The sequence below is a fragment of the Typha angustifolia genome, chromosome 6, assembly GCF_048772165.1.
Source record: "Typha angustifolia cultivar Huaian chromosome 6, ASM4877216v1, whole genome shotgun sequence".
NCBI lineage: Eukaryota > Viridiplantae > Streptophyta > Magnoliopsida > Poales > Typhaceae > Typha > Typha angustifolia.
Genome location: NC_133244.1, coordinates 9,850,621 through 9,866,924, shown reverse-complemented (window position 1 = coordinate 9,866,924; position 16,304 = coordinate 9,850,621). Strand labels below are relative to the sequence as shown.

The 16,304-nt window shown below is 37.6% G+C and overlaps 3 protein-coding genes and 1 long non-coding RNA gene across 9 annotated transcripts in view; 1 reads left to right on the top strand and 3 right to left on the bottom strand.

The window, feature by feature from the left end:
• Positions 1–2,299: 2,299 nt before the first annotated feature.
• Positions 2,300–6,299, bottom strand: LOC140761630 (lactoylglutathione lyase-like). Its single transcript, XM_073099050.1, has 9 exons — positions 6,190–6,299; positions 5,125–5,245; positions 4,907–5,031; positions 4,351–4,415; positions 4,046–4,258; positions 3,424–3,471; positions 3,111–3,218; positions 2,882–3,034; positions 2,300–2,580 (listed from the first exon to the last, which is right to left on the bottom strand). The coding sequence occupies exons 2-9, from the start codon at positions 5,241–5,243 to the stop codon at positions 2,536–2,538; spliced, it is 876 nt and encodes a 291-aa protein (XP_072955151.1). The 5' UTR covers positions 5,244–5,245; positions 6,190–6,299; the 3' UTR covers positions 2,300–2,535.
• Positions 6,300–7,041: 742 nt separating this feature from the next.
• Positions 7,042–9,219, bottom strand: LOC140761504 (uncharacterized). 3 transcript variants are annotated; one of them, XR_012104579.1, is made up of 5 exons: positions 8,924–9,219; positions 8,739–8,804; positions 8,564–8,649; positions 8,371–8,480; positions 7,042–7,494 (listed from the first exon to the last, which is right to left on the bottom strand). It is a non-coding gene; the product is annotated as an uncharacterized lncRNA (long non-coding RNA). The 3 variants fall into 3 exon arrangements; XR_012104580.1 differs by lacking the exon at positions 8,739–8,804 and having other exon boundaries at positions 8,564–8,664; positions 8,924–9,215; XR_012104578.1 differs by lacking the exon at positions 8,739–8,804 and having other exon boundaries at positions 8,924–9,202.
• A 534-nt stretch (positions 9,220–9,753) lies between these two features.
• On the bottom strand, positions 9,754–12,672 carry LOC140761045 (uncharacterized). The gene is made up of 5 exons (XM_073098221.1): positions 11,991–12,672; positions 11,092–11,783; positions 10,736–10,923; positions 10,448–10,514; positions 9,754–10,370 (listed from the first exon to the last, which is right to left on the bottom strand). Exons 1-5 carry the CDS (start codon positions 12,622–12,624, stop codon positions 10,332–10,334), a joined length of 1,620 nt encoding a protein of 539 aa, XP_072954322.1. The 5' UTR covers positions 12,625–12,672; the 3' UTR covers positions 9,754–10,331.
• Positions 12,673–14,223: 1,551 nt separating this feature from the next.
• LOC140760921 (BEACH domain-containing protein B) overlaps positions 14,224–16,304 on the top strand; it is a 30,400-nt gene continuing 28,319 nt past the window's right edge. For 2 of the 4 annotated variants that reach the window (XM_073098012.1, XM_073098013.1), the window contains exons 1-3: positions 14,224–14,534; positions 14,627–14,855; positions 14,963–15,026. In XM_073098012.1, coding sequence (XP_072954113.1) covers positions 14,734–14,855; positions 14,963–15,026 — 186 coding nt within the window. In that variant the 5' untranslated portion in view covers positions 14,224–14,534; positions 14,627–14,733. Of the gene's footprint in view, positions 14,535–14,626; positions 14,856–14,962; positions 15,027–16,304 lie in introns of those variants that run through there. The other 2 variants (XM_073098014.1, XM_073098015.1) reach the window with 2 other exon arrangements.

Below are 16,304 nucleotides of genomic sequence, written 5' to 3'. Positions count from 1 at the left end.
ACAGAAGCTGCCAATGGCTGAAAAACCTGCAAATTAAGAACTTCACCAAAATCCTTTTATTGATCAAAGAGGGGCAGAACAAATGTAAAGAATGTAAGAACAATAACTATCAAGAATTAAATTACTTTCTTCGTGCACTCGTTCGAGTTCTAATTGGTAGGATGTTATGGTAGTACTATTTACATTGTTAACAGCAGCAAGAATCAGAATACTTGAGACCTAAAATTCTGATCGCCAATAAAGCTTGTTACTGTGTTTCACAGCCCAAATACTAAACCAGATCTAGAGAACATAATGAACTGTTTGAAACATTGTGTTGAAAAGTAGATTGCTAAACTTCTGAACTCAAGAAGGCTATTCATCTGAACTAGCTTAAAGGCCTGTTAGAACTTATAAGAAGTTAAGAGAGTATGACAAGTATAAATAGTCAAAAAGTACAATACTGTCATATGTAATTATATATAATAAGGTGAAAAAGAATATAAAAGGTTGTCAATCAATCAATAATTACCTAGCATGAGAAAAACAATTAAGAAGAATATTTTGAGTAAAAGATATTACTCAACGAATACCTATGAGGGGAACGTGATATTGGCACGGCTCAATCAAAGAGCAGAGCTCCGGGGTTAGGAGCAAAACTTTCTAATTGAACCGGACCAATATCTCGTTCTTTAACTAATATAAACTCAAACAACCGCACCAAAAGCATAAATTTCAAAGAACTAAAAAACAAACCAGAAACAAACAAATAAACAAGCTTAAAAGAACCTAATACATCATCTAACCAGACATGTTTGGGCTCAACAAGGATGGATTTGACATGCCGAAGAAGGCAAGAATGTGTGGTGAATAGATCTATAGAGAGAGAGAGAGAGAGAGAGAGAGAGAGAGAAGGGTTTTCCAAGAAAGAGGAATGGGTCACTCAGAGGACAGGAGGAGTTGTAGGGTTCTTTAATAGAATGTTGTGGAGAGGCAGTTGTGGTGTGTGGAGGTGAGGAGGGCATTGAATTGAGCCAACAACCAAGCAAGGAGGAGGTTGGAATATTTATTGAAGATTGAAACAATGAGATGCCGCGAGAGGATTTGATTCCCGGAGGAATTTATTGTGGCATTAATGCTATCAAGCATGGGATGTTGGCTTTGGAAATTTCTTCTTCTTCTTCTTCTTTTTGTTTTTGGCTTTTTGAAATTTTGGCGGGGATGTGGTGCATATAAGACCCATAATATAACTGTAGTAACTGCTACAACAGAACTATATATTGTCCTTTGTCTCCTCTCGATACATTAATACAGCTAACTCGTTATGTGCAATTGGTATGTATAATTGATGAGCTTGTCTGAAATATTTCTACGTGATTAATTTCTTATAGTTCTCCCCGTATTGTCCAATCCACATCACACACCGTTGTATATGATAGAGATATGTCAAAAGGATTTATAACTAGTGTGGAAGGAAAAAGGATAACAAGCGTACTACTAATTACTTGGCATTCTTTCTTTACTACGATAATTTTACTGCCAAGAAACACTGCATACGTCTCTACATCTGAGAAGACCCACTACTGGGATTTGCAAAATGGCCCTCTATTTAACCAAAAGAGTCCCTTCAGCTTCCCCAGATCAAGATGGGGACGTATTTTAAGGTCTGCGTACTTAATGCATAAATTTCTAACCTTTTTATACGTATAAATAGCATTTAAAGATAGATTATTCTCTTTCTAGAAATATGTATAAATGCAGCTAACATGCATAACTTTAAATTATGCATATTTTTATGAGATTACCAAATGCCCATTTCCTTACTAAAATGTGTATAAATCTCTACAATTCATAGGCAGTTTATTAATATGCGAGTGTTTTAAAATATGAAATAATTACAATTAGATTCCTCAAATCATTGCACATCTTTAAAATAAACCCCGTTGCTTTTCACCCCTCATCTGTATATGAAACCTTCTTTTTTATTTATTAGTCATCCATTTTAACTTTTTTGTTAAACATACCAGGTTTTCCTATTACTCATTATTCCAAGTTGGAGGCAGTTGGTTAAAGAGGCTCACAACATTCTTCTCATATTTGAATCGTATCAGTATTTAATAGATTATCATTAAATCATCACTTCTTCTTTGACTATATATATATATATATATATATTCCCAAGTTGGAAATAAGTCGGTCAACTCCATATCTGGTGATCGATACAGTGTTGTCTTCCACCTTGACTATGAAAACATTTGACGATCTCAGCGTCCTTGATTTCATAAATCCAAGATACAACAGAATAAAAAAAACGACTGGATTTGGCACAGATAAGAAAGTTGATTGCCTGAGTCAGAATAACAAGAACGCATCAAACCACTAGCAAAGAGACACCATAACCACATGAAGGAAGGAAGAAAGAAAGAAAGAAAAGGATGCAAGCATCAAAAGTCCACCTAAGATCACATTATACACTGCATGCCGTTACATAGGCACGGTCTTTTTATTACATGCCATTGTCCTGTCACGCGATAAGCAGTTCTTTGAACACTCAGATCATGCCTCTAGCTCCTTGAGGAAATCGGAGTGATCAACCAGCACCTGCAATGCAACAGATTGCGTTAGCCACATATAGCAAGTGCTGGATTGTTGATTCGTTACATAATGTTTACAAAGATTCAACCAAAATTAAATGTTGGATCAGTAGTTCCCAACTTAGTCCACAATAATTAGTCGAAATTCAGACATAGAAAGCCTTTCTCAAGCATGGCTTGACTAGGAGTTCCACAGATGCTCAATATAATATCATTCACATTTATGTTACTGGTGCACAACTTGCCTTGTAAGAATGCCAAGAAATTGAACTACAAATTAAATAAAAATTACATTCGCCAGGGCTTACCACTTTCCAGCCATCTGGATCAAGAAAAGAGGTAATCTTTGTATTGATCCCTGGAATAGGTCCTGGCTGTCGTGTAATTTTTCCTCCCAGCTCCTTGGTAACCAGATCAACGACTTGACCACTTTTATAAACATCTTCAGTGCTAATAGCAACCTAGAGATGGATGCAAACAATATTAGGACCAATTGTCAAAAGCAATCAATTACTGGTAAAAGCATTGCAATAGAACCTGAGCATATGCATTGCCCTTGGTGTATTCCGTGACCCCATAGTTATATGTCAATTCCAGAACAGTTGTCTCATACTCGTCTGCATAACCCATCATGGCAATAGTATACTGTACAAGTGATCAAAGAAGAGATTGAGTGTATGCAAAAAATCTAATGTTAAAACTTAGGAGGGTCTGTATTACATATTCCACTGGAGATATAGTTAGAACTACAGTAATTTGTAAGAATGAAACATTCATTTGACATCATGGTAAGTAGCTCCATCAGTAAGTGACTGAGCACACATATCACCCAGACGATGACATGCATTACCTTATAATCAGGGTTGTCCTTCGTCCTCAGTAACTTCATCCCACAGGCCTGCACAAGGTACATATACCAAGAAAATTAGTGGATAATTGCGCTAATCAAGCAAGCATACAAAAGAGGGTGAGAAGAAGGAAACTAATAATTCTGGCAATGATTGCAATATCAAATAGCCAAAGAAGTAGGTAACCCTCAATCCTCAAATATGCATGTATGTGTTTGCTTGCATGCATGAGGAACATATAACATGCATGGTACTCTATACCTTTATGCCACTCTAATTCTAAACACAGAACTAAATACAATAAAAAAACTTGTTGCATGGTTGCATCTTAACCAATACAAAAAGCTCAGACACTGGTAATATTTTATGAGAGAGCGAATTTGAAATGTATATGGATAAGATGCTGAAGAATAAGCAATAAACTACTTGCTCTATATATTATAATGGGCTTAGTATTATTGCATGCTGTCCTTTCTAGTAAGCCTGCGATGGTAATTCAACTTACCTAGCATTCAACGGATGTCCCATTATATATGAAAAATAAAATATTACAACACAGAAAAATTTAGACTTTACAGCTATGAGACAGAAATCAAACAATATATATCAACTAATATAAGATACCTTTTCATAGAACTTGATTGAACGCTCAAGGTCTCCTACACGAAGCATAACTTGGCAAAGAGGTTCAGATGTTGGACCCCTCTGGATAAGCTCAAACAGATAACCATCAGGGTCTTGCACAAAGGCAATAACTGTTGTCCCTCCTTTAACTGGACCAGGTTCACGAGTGACTTTTCCACCCTTAGCCTTGACGTCCTCAACCAGTTTATAGACCTATGATTTCATCACAGCTTCCATGTAAGCACATAAATGTAGCATTAGCAAAGAAGAACCATGACCTCTAATTTAAGATAAAAAATACACACATCTTCTGTTGCAATAGCAAAATGTCCAAACCCAGTGCCAATGTCGTACTTGTCAACTCCATAATCTACACATTGAGGCAACAAATAGAACGAGACAATTCAAATACATGCAAAAATGCATAGAAAATAAAAAACATGCATAAATATGCAGATAATTCAGAGACATGTATAAATTCATGAGCTTGCTCAACACTGCCATGTATCAATTATGTATACCAATCTGCAAAGTCTTTCGCTTCACATATAAATTGAGATTCCTCTGTTTCAAGCAGAAAATTATATGCACTTATAAAGCTTAATACTAAATAATTGGCTTCAAAATTATGATGCGCTATAGAAGCTATAAGAGAAATAGAAATTTATTTGCTGACACAAAAATCATCAGAAAAGCTAGATACGTACTATTCTACAAAATGAGAGTTGTCTGATCCAAGAATGAGAAATGACATTATAATACCAAGAGTTGGCTTCAAGATGACACTATAAGAGGTCTAGAAGAATAACTGAAACTTATCCCATGACAAATAAACTGTTAAATGAAGAGCTAGATACATACTATATGTCAATTCTACAACAAAATGAGAGTCTTCTGGTCCAAAACCAAGAAACGCATTTGAGTATTTCTCCTCAGGAATATCTCTTTTCCTCAGCAGTTTCATTCCCAGGCACTCTGTGTAAAATCTAATAAAGATAAAATCATACAGTTAGCATCAAAACACCCTTTTAGGTAGATGTATAAATTTGAAATTGTATTTATCTTCATTGAGATAGTACTTTATAGTGCGATCCAAATCCCCAACACGATAAACAGCATGTAGGAACCGCCGCTTGTCCTTTTGAGCCCATTCAAGCACATTCTCCGTGGAAACTGTTTCAGCTTCTGTTGATGCCATACCTATATGTGTTTGTGCACACAATCAGTAAAAAGAACTAGACCAAAATAAAGAGAGATACATAGGAAATTAACTAGGCTAGAAAAACTTCCAGAAGTTTTGATATCATTAGTATGATTTGACTAGTTGAACCCTTCTAGTGAAATTTTAAGTTAAAAAACTTGAAACAACTCATATGTCCCTCCCTTCCTCAGAATCCAAATTGCAGCAAGACTGACTGCAACATAGGGCATCGATGATTTGTTTTCCCTTTTAACTAGTGGAACATAAATCAGGTTCCCCGAACTGAGTCTCACAAGCAATGCTTATTAATCATAGAATATTAGAAACTATTGTAAAATGTAGCAGAACCATTTATGCTTGAGTGGGGGTGATGAGGCTTCAAACAGAAGCCTAGCAGCAAGTAAAAAGGCAAACAAGATCAACGGGAAGCAAGAGAGCAGACTTGCCATTCTAAATCAACAACAGGTTTAATCGATAGATAAGGCATGGCAAAAGGGCTTCAAACGGGTTTAAACACTGGCCCATGGAACTGGATCTACTAGCAAAAATTTTACAAAAATGAATGAAAATACGAATTACATAGCAATTGTTTGACCTTGTAATACATCTAATACTTGATGAAGCGAGCCGGATCACTAAAAATTTGCAGCACCCAATTCCAAAACAAATGGGAATCACAAGTCAGAGCGACACTATTTCCGTATACGTCGGTACTTCAAAACGTCAACTACTTCACAGATCCAACCATAGCAAATCCCACAATAAATTTTTACTAATCGAGTTTTCCTGATCTCCAGACACTAATTTCTACCATTCTCTCGACTTCGTCACAGTATAAATAGAGGCAAAAAAGAGCTACTCCGAAGCTAAAAACATATTGCAAAATTCGATCAAAGAAACGAAAGGAAGGATAAAAACAAGGAGTAAAGCAAGCACGAATTACCAGAAAGATGGGAGCTCTGATGACTTGCGCACCCATCCACTCGAGCGAGTTATATAGACAAGGGTCGGGGGGCAAACAAGCGAAAGAAGGTTCGAGTTAAGTTGTTACTAATTTTAGGAGAATTATTATTATTTGATAGGTTTTGTTTTTAATTTTTTTTTTAAGCAAAACACCGCCTATATTATGCAAAAGATGGTATTTTAATTATTAATAAATGAGCTCCTGGAGCCAATGAGATTCCGCTAAGTATTCGTGTGTACTAAATTCCTGAATTCTTGTATGCAGGGAATTTGCTTGGAAGGCAGGATGCCACGTTCGAGCGGCTTATTGTGTCTTTCATAAATATCCAGCGATCGATCGGTTAAACTTCTCAGTTCCCAGGAACAATGGAGGATATAAACAAATCAGTCCAGGTTCAAGCTTGGCATGCTGAGCTTCTAAGCCTTCTGCAATTTGATGTAGACTATACTAAATTTTTATCAGCTAGAAAAATAGACAAAGAATATTCTACATCATTGGCATCTCTCTTTCTGCACTTTTCCTAAAGTTTTTTGCTTCACCAAGGCAAGCATTATTGCAGTAAAATTTGTGGTTCTCATATTTGGTTTGGCTTTGGCTCCATCAAATCTTGAAGGACATTCATCTCTCTCTCTCTCTCTGTCTCAACTCACAGGGACATGGCTTGTATGAGTGTTATCAGCTCAGGAACACCAAAAAAGCATCAATTATAATGCTGGGACCATGGAGATGCTCGTTTCGGCTAGCTTCCATGGATAAAGTGACACAATTACACTGACCTCCACTGATACAGTGGGAGATAGGTGGCCCCATTTCTGATATAGTGCAAATTAATAGCTATGACAACTTTCTTTTAGATTATGACAAAAGAAGTATACAATTGCGTTCTTTAAGACTAAAATATACAATTTGCCTCTTATGTTGTCGAGAAAAACAGACAACTTGCACTGTATGTATCAGATTGTCAAACCGCAGTTCTATTCGGTATTCACAGGCTTATTCGAGCACGCAGCATCAGAAGCAAAATTATGATGCATCAATTAGGGTTCCTTTTATAGGTTGAAATCTGAGATATCCAATCTGAAATATCTATCAACTAAAAGAAAGTTCTAAAATCTTGGTGCTGGCTTTTTAGGCAACTCTGTATTCTTTGACACCTCTGGCATTTTTTTCGACACCAGAAATCTTCTTCTTGTATTTCATCCGTCTCTTCTCCAATGCACTCATGTGAGCCTTAAGGACCGTTGCATAAGAAGCTTGGAGTTTTTGGTGATCCTTTGCAGACAGCTGGAAGATGATACATTTTCAAAAATCAGGTACGATAATTCAGACTTCAATAAAAAAGATATGGTACATGTCTTAAGAAAAGCATCCCCAGCATGAGCTTTCAATTAAGTGGAAGATGATCGTAAGGCAACAGATTGTTGATATCTAGCCAGCACAATCAGAGCCAGTAAACTTAAAAAGAATAACATTATACATGCACAAAAGCCAAATAGAGCATTCTCTTAGAGAACCACGACTCTCCCCACAAGCTTGCCCAGCTTGATGAGGTGATGTGATCATCACTATAGCAGGCTCAAAGATGGAAAATATAGATTATTCCTCGTAGATAGAGGTCAAATGATGTTCGAACCTAATTACCTAAGTCAATTTTTCAGATCAGAGCACAGATGGACCAGGACTTTTCATGAGAATCATCCTGCAGTTCTTTTGAGCACTGATCCCCTCCATTTAACGACATTAGGATCTTACTAAATTGAAATATTATTGGGAGCTTGCCAATTAATTTCTCTCAGGAAAATTAATAAACCTGTTAAATATAACTATAACATTCTAAAGAATTAGACTACTAGACATCAGACAACCAAAGTATACCTCATGAGAACAAAAGAAGAAATCTAAAGAACAAAGCCTCTCTAGTTAAATCTCATCTATGATTAGAATTCCATTTCACTGTGAGTTGTCAACAGAACTCCGAACATTGGGCAAGGCCAACTACCGCCTACCTGGCATTGATTTCTAACTTTGTATACAGAGAAGAGGTACATGCTCAATATCAAGTAACAGTCTATGCAAACATAATTACCCACAAAATATTGAGTATTGGATTGATAAAATAAAGAGAACTAAAAAACGAATTCAGCTGATCTGCAAGCATACCGAAGTGGAGATGGTCTTCTTGCCATCGGTAGCACGAACAAGAGATGGGTACTCAACAGTTTCATCAGCAGTTTCCATCTTCTTCCTACGTGCCTTACTCTTCATAGATGCTAGCAAATCAACAATGCCAACATCAAATGGGAGCCATGGCAAAGAATAATTTTTGGCATTGGAAAACAGAGGAAGAACTCACATCGCTTGAGGGTGACCCACGATTCCACACATATCCCTTCTCTGTGCTTCCCTTATGGATGCTTGTAAGCTCATTCAGAAACCGATCTGGCAGAGAAAAACCTGATTGTTAACAAAGAAGGAACGGAGATATGTAATTAATGTTGGATTTCTTGCAACAAATTGAAAATAAATACCAAACAGCAGCCTTGTGTTCCACCATTGGCATCAAACAATGAAATTAATTCAAACCAAGGTAATAACTGGAACAAATTAAACAAGAATCTCAGCAAGTGGAAGCAAAAAGATCAAAGAACCGGGATAGGAAGTGTAATTGGGTATAAAAGAAACGAGAAAGAACAAGAAAGTGGAGATCAATTACCCTCTCTGGAAGGTGATAGTCAGGTTTTCTTCTAGGGTTCCTGGATCGCGTATTAGGCTCGGCATTGGGTCGAGAGGAATTTGAGCGTTAAGTCTCGGGAGCTCGATAATTCCTTTGTAAGGATTCGCTGGTATCGGTACTCCAAGAGAAGTCGGCATATTAAGTTCAAAACGACGAATCCTATTCGAAGCATTTCGTACTGCAAAAGAAGTCTGCAAGCTGCAGATAGACGCATAATTTAGTGCCGACTTCAAGAGGAAAGGGGGTTTGCTTGCAATAATCTCATAGGTGGTGAAAGAAATTTTATTAGGACATTAGATTCCCAGATCCGAAGTTAAAATTCGTTCTTCTTCATGTTTAAAATCGGTTCAGGCATCACCCATCCATGCAGGACGACCATTTCCAATATAAACTAGCTAGATAACCTATGGAGAAGCATCATCTAATATCAAATCTAAGAAGAAGCTCTCTCTCTCTCTTTATTTCTTTTTGGATAAATCAAGAAAGCTATTTTATATCAAGAAGAAGATGACACTTTCATCAGAAATAATAAGTTCAATATAATCAACAGCATGAAGGAGCTGTCGTAACTTCTCAATCTGAACATTCTGACACGATTTATAAGAAACAACTGAGAAACAAGAGAGATGCGAATCTGACGTTTCTCCAAAGCATAATAAATCCAGGAAATAAAAAACAGTCAATCAAAATCTCTACATCCAACCAAGATCTCATAGAAGAAACAATGAAGGTTACCATAAATGTTTTTAATGTGCTTCACAGGAACTTTATACGATATAAGATATGCACGATATTGTTCATTCCATTACTAACGGAGAAAAGTAAACTTTCATTAACATGATGCATGATTACAATGTTGTACAGACTAAACTTTGTTGACTTGCAATACAGAAAAATCGAAATACAAGAGACTAACATCACAAAAAGAAAAAAAAATTAGAGATGACAAGTTCCACGGAGATATGCTTGCCACTTTATTGTTCTCAGGAGTACAAGTCATCTATACACACATTCGATATAAGGCAATGCATTCACTTCTTCCTCCACACTGTGATGACTCTGGTATATCATCTTCTAGAAAGCCGAGACGAGAAGCTCTTCATTTTAGGTACTCCAGAAAACTGTAAATTGGCATCTGATGTAGCAGAATGAACACATTTCTAGTCATATTTGATAGACTACTAGAAACGTGCATAGTTTCAACATTCATCCTCAACCACATCACTTCCTATAAGCGAGGACCATGTACAACTTTGTCAAACATAAAATGATGACAAGAAGGCAACTCAAAATATGGAAGAGGAGAATATTGTTGTACAAAAGCAAGGAGGAGGATGAGGGGGGTTGAGGTAGGAGGATGAGGGGGGTTGAGGTAAAAAAGAAGATATCATCTGTTCATATTTCTCCACTTGTCCTTCAAATCAACCTGTACATCAGAATAAGTTGTATTAAAATTGCAATGAACAAAAGAATGGAACAATTCCGAGCAAAATACAGACATACCTCTGTTCTCTCTTCAAATACATTGGCATAACTTTTTAAAATTACTTTCCAGTTACCTCTACCATGCCTTCACATAAAACAAGAGGAACATGACATAAGATAAGAAGCCCATAATGATTCAAAATGATCTACATCTTCAAATAAGGTAAACACATTCTAAGCTAGTCGAGGCTTTAATTGCAAGTTATTGAGACCAGCAGAGATAACATCTCATGGAAAGTTTGCATAAATAGTACAATGTCAGCAAGAATTCTAAATGAACCATCAGGAAGGGTGCAAAGTGCATACTCTCGTACAGCTTTCCTCAAAGCATCTTCTTCCTGCAAGCTCCACCTCTTTGTCTTTCTTCGTTTAGGAACCTTTTTATGATCAACTACCCTCAATGGGGAAACTGTCCTTCTCTTTGGACTAGGTAAACAAGGTTTCTTTAATGGTGATCCCGACTTATCTGATGCAGACTCAATAGAGTCATCCCACTACAGTTCACAAAAAAGGAGAATCCAATTTGTTCAATGCAATCTCTTGTTGATAAAATTTAAGATGCAGAAGTCATGAATATCCACATTTGACAAGGAAGAACTATGTCAAGCTATTATACTGTAAAGTAAACAAATTCATAGAGCTACAAGTCATCAGTAAATGACCTCATAAGTATGGGCAGTTGGATTCCAATCCATAAGACTAGGCAATGGCGCTCCACTATGATCCTTATCCTGCTCGATGTGTACATTAGGGCCCTCAGCAGAAGGTGTTTTTGCAGATTTCTCCATGTCATGCACCTGTCCTTCCAGATCACTCACCATGACTGGAGTTGCTTTCAAAGCCTCCTCCACATCATGCACCTGAACGTCCACCTCCACCCTATCTTGATCATCTCTGGTATCCTTCTGCCCATTTGTGGTTTCCTCCAATCCAACAATGTTACCTCTTAGGGCATTCTCTGCATCATCAATAGTATTATCATCTCCGCCAACTTCATCACCATCTTCAACAGCAGGAAGCCCTCCGGCACCATTTATTCGTTGATGAGTTTCACCCAATCTTCTACTTAACATCTCAGATGCCGTTGCTATTGCGGCTTGAAGAGGATCCTCTACCACCTTATGCAGATCAGCAGAGCTTAATTTAAGTGCATTCTTCACTTTATCAACTTCCGGCGACGGCAACAGATCAATTTTGTCACCAGTAAAATGTGCAACCTGCTTGGGTAGATCAACCTTTTCACCAGTCGAATGTGCAACCTGCCCAGGCAGATCAGCACTTTCACCAGTAGAATGTGCAACCTTCCCAGTCGTGCATCCTCCACTATCCTTCACATTTCTTATAGTTTTTCCCACTAAAATAATCACAAAATTAGACAATTACATCAAAAATCTAGAACAGACATCAGAAAATGTGAAAGGAAATCAATTCTGCTTGTGAATTACGATCATAGAGCAACACAAGACTGACTTTTTATCGATAGGAATCAAATTTTATCGTGATTACGCTAGTAGAGCATAAGCTAGAAAGAAAAGAAAGAATATTAGCGGATAAGTTGTACCAATTTGCCGTAGACGGGACCTCTCATCGCCTTCAACCTCATTCCAGACCTTATTCTTCCCTTCCCCGGCGAGGACTTTGGCAGCGACCTCGAGGAACGGCGGGCCCAAGTCCTCGAACTGCTGCTTCAAGAGAAGCCCAACGGACTCCAACGCCGTTCTCTTGGTATCCTTCGCCAGGAACTTCTCCTTAGACGAGGGATGCACCACCGCCTCCATCAACTCCTCCCCGTTATAAATAAGTTGGTCAGAGACGAGCGCGGAGGCCTCGGGGGATTTCTTCAGGTCGAGGATGCGGGAGCACCAGAGGTTGCCGGCGGCGCGGGGGAAATCGGGGGCTGAGGCGGTGAGGTGGGAGGCGACGGCCGCGTAGGCGGCGGCGAAGGGGGAGGGGGCAGGGTGGGGGAGGGGGAGGAAGGAGTGGAGGAGTTCGATGGTGTCGAGAGTGGAGCGGGAGATGGAGCGGTAGGAGATGTCAGAGGCGAGGCGGCGGAGGAGGATGACGCGGAGGAGGCGGATGGGAAGGGGGGAGGGAAGGGGGAGGGAGAGGAGGAGAGATTTGGCGAGGTGGTCACCGGTGGTCGGCTGCCGGAGGAGGAACTCCAGGATCCAGCAAGCCAAGTCCGGATCCGCCATGATTTCGAACCGGGAAGAATGAGAGGGGCAGTTTTAGACTTTCACCGGAGGTCGAGACTCGAGTGACTGTTCTTTCGGAATATTGCACTTTAAACCCTGTACTGTTGCTAGGTTTTGATTTTTCGGGGAGGTGAGGTAATAAAAGTAAAATACAGGGAGCGATTAATAAATATCTATAAGAGTATAAGGTGTCATTAATAATAAGAGACACGACAAGGAGTAAATTATAAAATTCCTAAGATTTTAGTAAAGTTATTAAGAATTAAATAGGTGTTTTGTAAGTTTTCCTAAAATAAGGAGTTTTATAATTCATACAGTAGAATATGAATAATAATAAAGGTAAAACACTTAGGGTTTTCCACAAAATTTCGTAGATCTAGTGAATTTTATACCTTACACCTCTGCTTTTCTCTATTTGTAAGCTAGGATATGAACAATAAATAAGAAAATGCAGGGTATTTTTTTTCATTTTTTTTCTAAATCTATTGAATTTTATAATTTACACCTTGGCTCTCTGGTATAAATGATAAATAAAAATTGTAGGGTTTCTTCATAAATGTATTTAAATTTTTAATAAATTTTATAATTGATACCTTGGCTTTTTCTTATTTATACATTAGAATATGAATAGTAATTAAAAGCAGGGTGCTTTCATAAATTTACCTAGAGCTATGAAATTTATAATTTACACCTTGGCTTCTCTCTTATTCATACAGTAGAATATGGATGATAATAAAAACAAATATAGGATGTTTTCCACAAATTTACCTAAATCTAATGAACTTTATACTTTACACCTTGGCTTTCTCTTATTCATATGACTGATAATAAAACAAAATACAGTTTGTTTAGGGCGTGTTTAGTAAACTTTCGTAAATCTAAGGACTTTTATAATTTACACCTTGGCTTTTCTCTTATTCATATGATTGATATTAAAAACAAAATACAGTTTCTTTAGGGCGTGTTTAGTAAATTTTCGTAAATCTAAGGACTTTTAGAATTTACACCTTGGATTTTCTCTTATTCATATGATTGATATTAAAAACAAAATACAGTTTGTTTAGGGCGTGTTTAGTAAATTTTCGTAAATCTAAGGACTTTTAGAATTTACACCTTGGCTTTTCTCTTATTCATATGATATAAGGTGTTTTCATAAATTCTGCTAAAATCTATTAAATTTTATAATTTACACCTTGGCTTTTCTCTATTCACATTCTAATGTAAATAAAAACAAACGATAGGGTGTAATGCAACTTTATAAAGTTTTCAAACAAACGATAGGGTGAGATACATAAAGTTTTCAAAATGTAATGCAACTTTATAATTTACACCTTGTCTTTCATAATTTTCACAGTACAAAATGTAGAGTGTTTTTCATAACTTTTCTTAAATCTAAATGTATTTTTATAATTTACACCTTAGCCTGCCATAATTTTTATAAATTTCCCTTTTAACTCTCGGACGTCAGTCAAGTTATATGTTCCAAACAGGCCGGGCCGGACCCAGTAAGTGGGCCTCCACCACAGCCATTACTTATACTTAAAGAAAGAAAAAAAATATAGAGTAAATTAGTCCAACGTCGAGGTCATTTTATCCGGAAAGTATATTTTAGTAGCTTCCCGTCTTCCATCTCATGATCCCCAGTTACGCTTCTCCTCTGATCTCTCCGGTGTCTCCATCGTCTTCTTCTTCTTCCCGTTCCTCGTCCGCTAAGCTGCGGCTCTCCACCCGAAGTACGAGAGAGAATAGGAGAGAAGGAAATTACCTCCTCATCTATCTCCTCCCAGATCTGTTCTTCCCGGCCGGATCGGTCACGTTGGTGACAGGATTTCCTCCCGCTTTCGATTTCGATTTCGATTAAATCCTAGGGTTTTGTTTGTCGGTGTTATTTCTTCTAATTCTTGATTGCAGTTGAGTTTGAGACTTCCGCTATCTCTAAGTGTCTGGAATTGATTTGGCCGTCTGAATGTAGCAGTAGTTTACGTCGAGAATTTGATTGCAGGACACTTGCAAATCAAGAATGAGGAGGATGGAAGTAGTAGTGGCTTTCGTGCTTTTTTGTTGACTTCTTATTGGAGTTCTTCATGTGTTATACATCGCGCGGACGGCATGAATATTGTCAAAGGTGTTGCTGATCTTATACGGAGGTCGTCTTCTGGGCAAGGTGGGGAAGGTGCACAAGCTGCACCTTCCGGTAAGTTGTCAGCTCCCTCTCCAAGGATCTGTTTCGGGTAGGCACCCTTTTCTTTGAGTTCGAGTTATAGCTGGAATCCATGTTAAATATAATCCTATTATTGGTTATCATTCTTTTTTTTTTTAAAAAAAAAAATTCTTCCAGGGATACTGGCGAGGAGGCAGTCTTGAGTACTCTTTGGCAAAGATACGAGAATGCCATTGATAAGGTACTGCAATATTAGTTTAAATTGCAATTGGATTATTTAGGTACGGTCAATTGCAATTACGCTCTACTATTGTTGTAAAGATCATGGATTGCCATGCTGCAAAGGCAAGTGCTCTGACCAGAACCAGGGCTGTTCATGACCCTGCCTAACCTGATCAGCTGTCCAGAGTTTTTCTAATCATTGAGTGGCTTTTGATCTTTAGAATCTATTGGAGAGATCAAATTTGTTAAACAGATAATAAGGGTTGCAGAGGTGGACTATGGGGCAGCTAAGACAAAAGCAGGACTTTTACAGTTCCTTGCTACTGTTGTTTCTATCTCAAATTAGATGATGCATAGATGCATGGTTTATTTACTTGGAAACATCTATAAAATGGAATCATCACAAGTAATGGAAAGTTTGCTCTGTAAATTGGATCAGTACAGAGTCATCAGTTTAATAAACTTAGGGGCGACTCTTGGTGAAATTTCTATGCAAGAAAGTATATAAAGTTTTGAACGAGAATGTGAACCAAATTCTGCAGATGTAGAATATAATACTTTAAGGAAATTCTAAGATCTTCATCTTCCAATTGGAAGGGAATGCCAATGTCTGTTTAAGGAATTCAATCGTTGGAATCATATCCCAATCCTCAGAATTCTGGCACTATCTCTGATGGTTGTCAGATTGACAGCTGATCACAGAGATTGATTCTCTCCCAAGATCCTTCTAGTTTGAGTTTTGCTCTAGCATACCAAGTACATTGCTACAAATCTTGGATGATGATATTTTGCGGTATATGTTTTGGTATGTGCCATTCTCATAGGTTGAGGAATTTAGTAATCGTAAAATTTCATAATTCAAAAGGTTAATATGTGGACAAGACCTAAGGCTAGTTACTGGTATTACAGTCTACCTTCTTAGCAGTTTATTCTCGTGTCACCAGGGAAGAGTCCTCTAGAAATCTTCTTCTTATTTCATTAGTCTGGACTTTAGATGCTGGAACAAGTTGTAACTTTTAATCTACGGATCTTGTCCCCGTTTCTGAGGCATGATTAACTTTGATCTCAGTTCAAAAATAACTGATCAGTTTTGTAAAATCTGATCATTTCATACTAACTCCATTTGTAATGGAGGAATTCAACTATTTATTTCAAGTTTCAACTGTGGGTTTTGATATTTCTGTGCTATATAGAGGATGATCATGAGGAAATGAGCTATGGGGCCAGTCTTTTGTCGATCCTGACAGAAAAAGAATTAAACTCGTATCAATCAATCTCATTTTTCTTTGATTTAAGA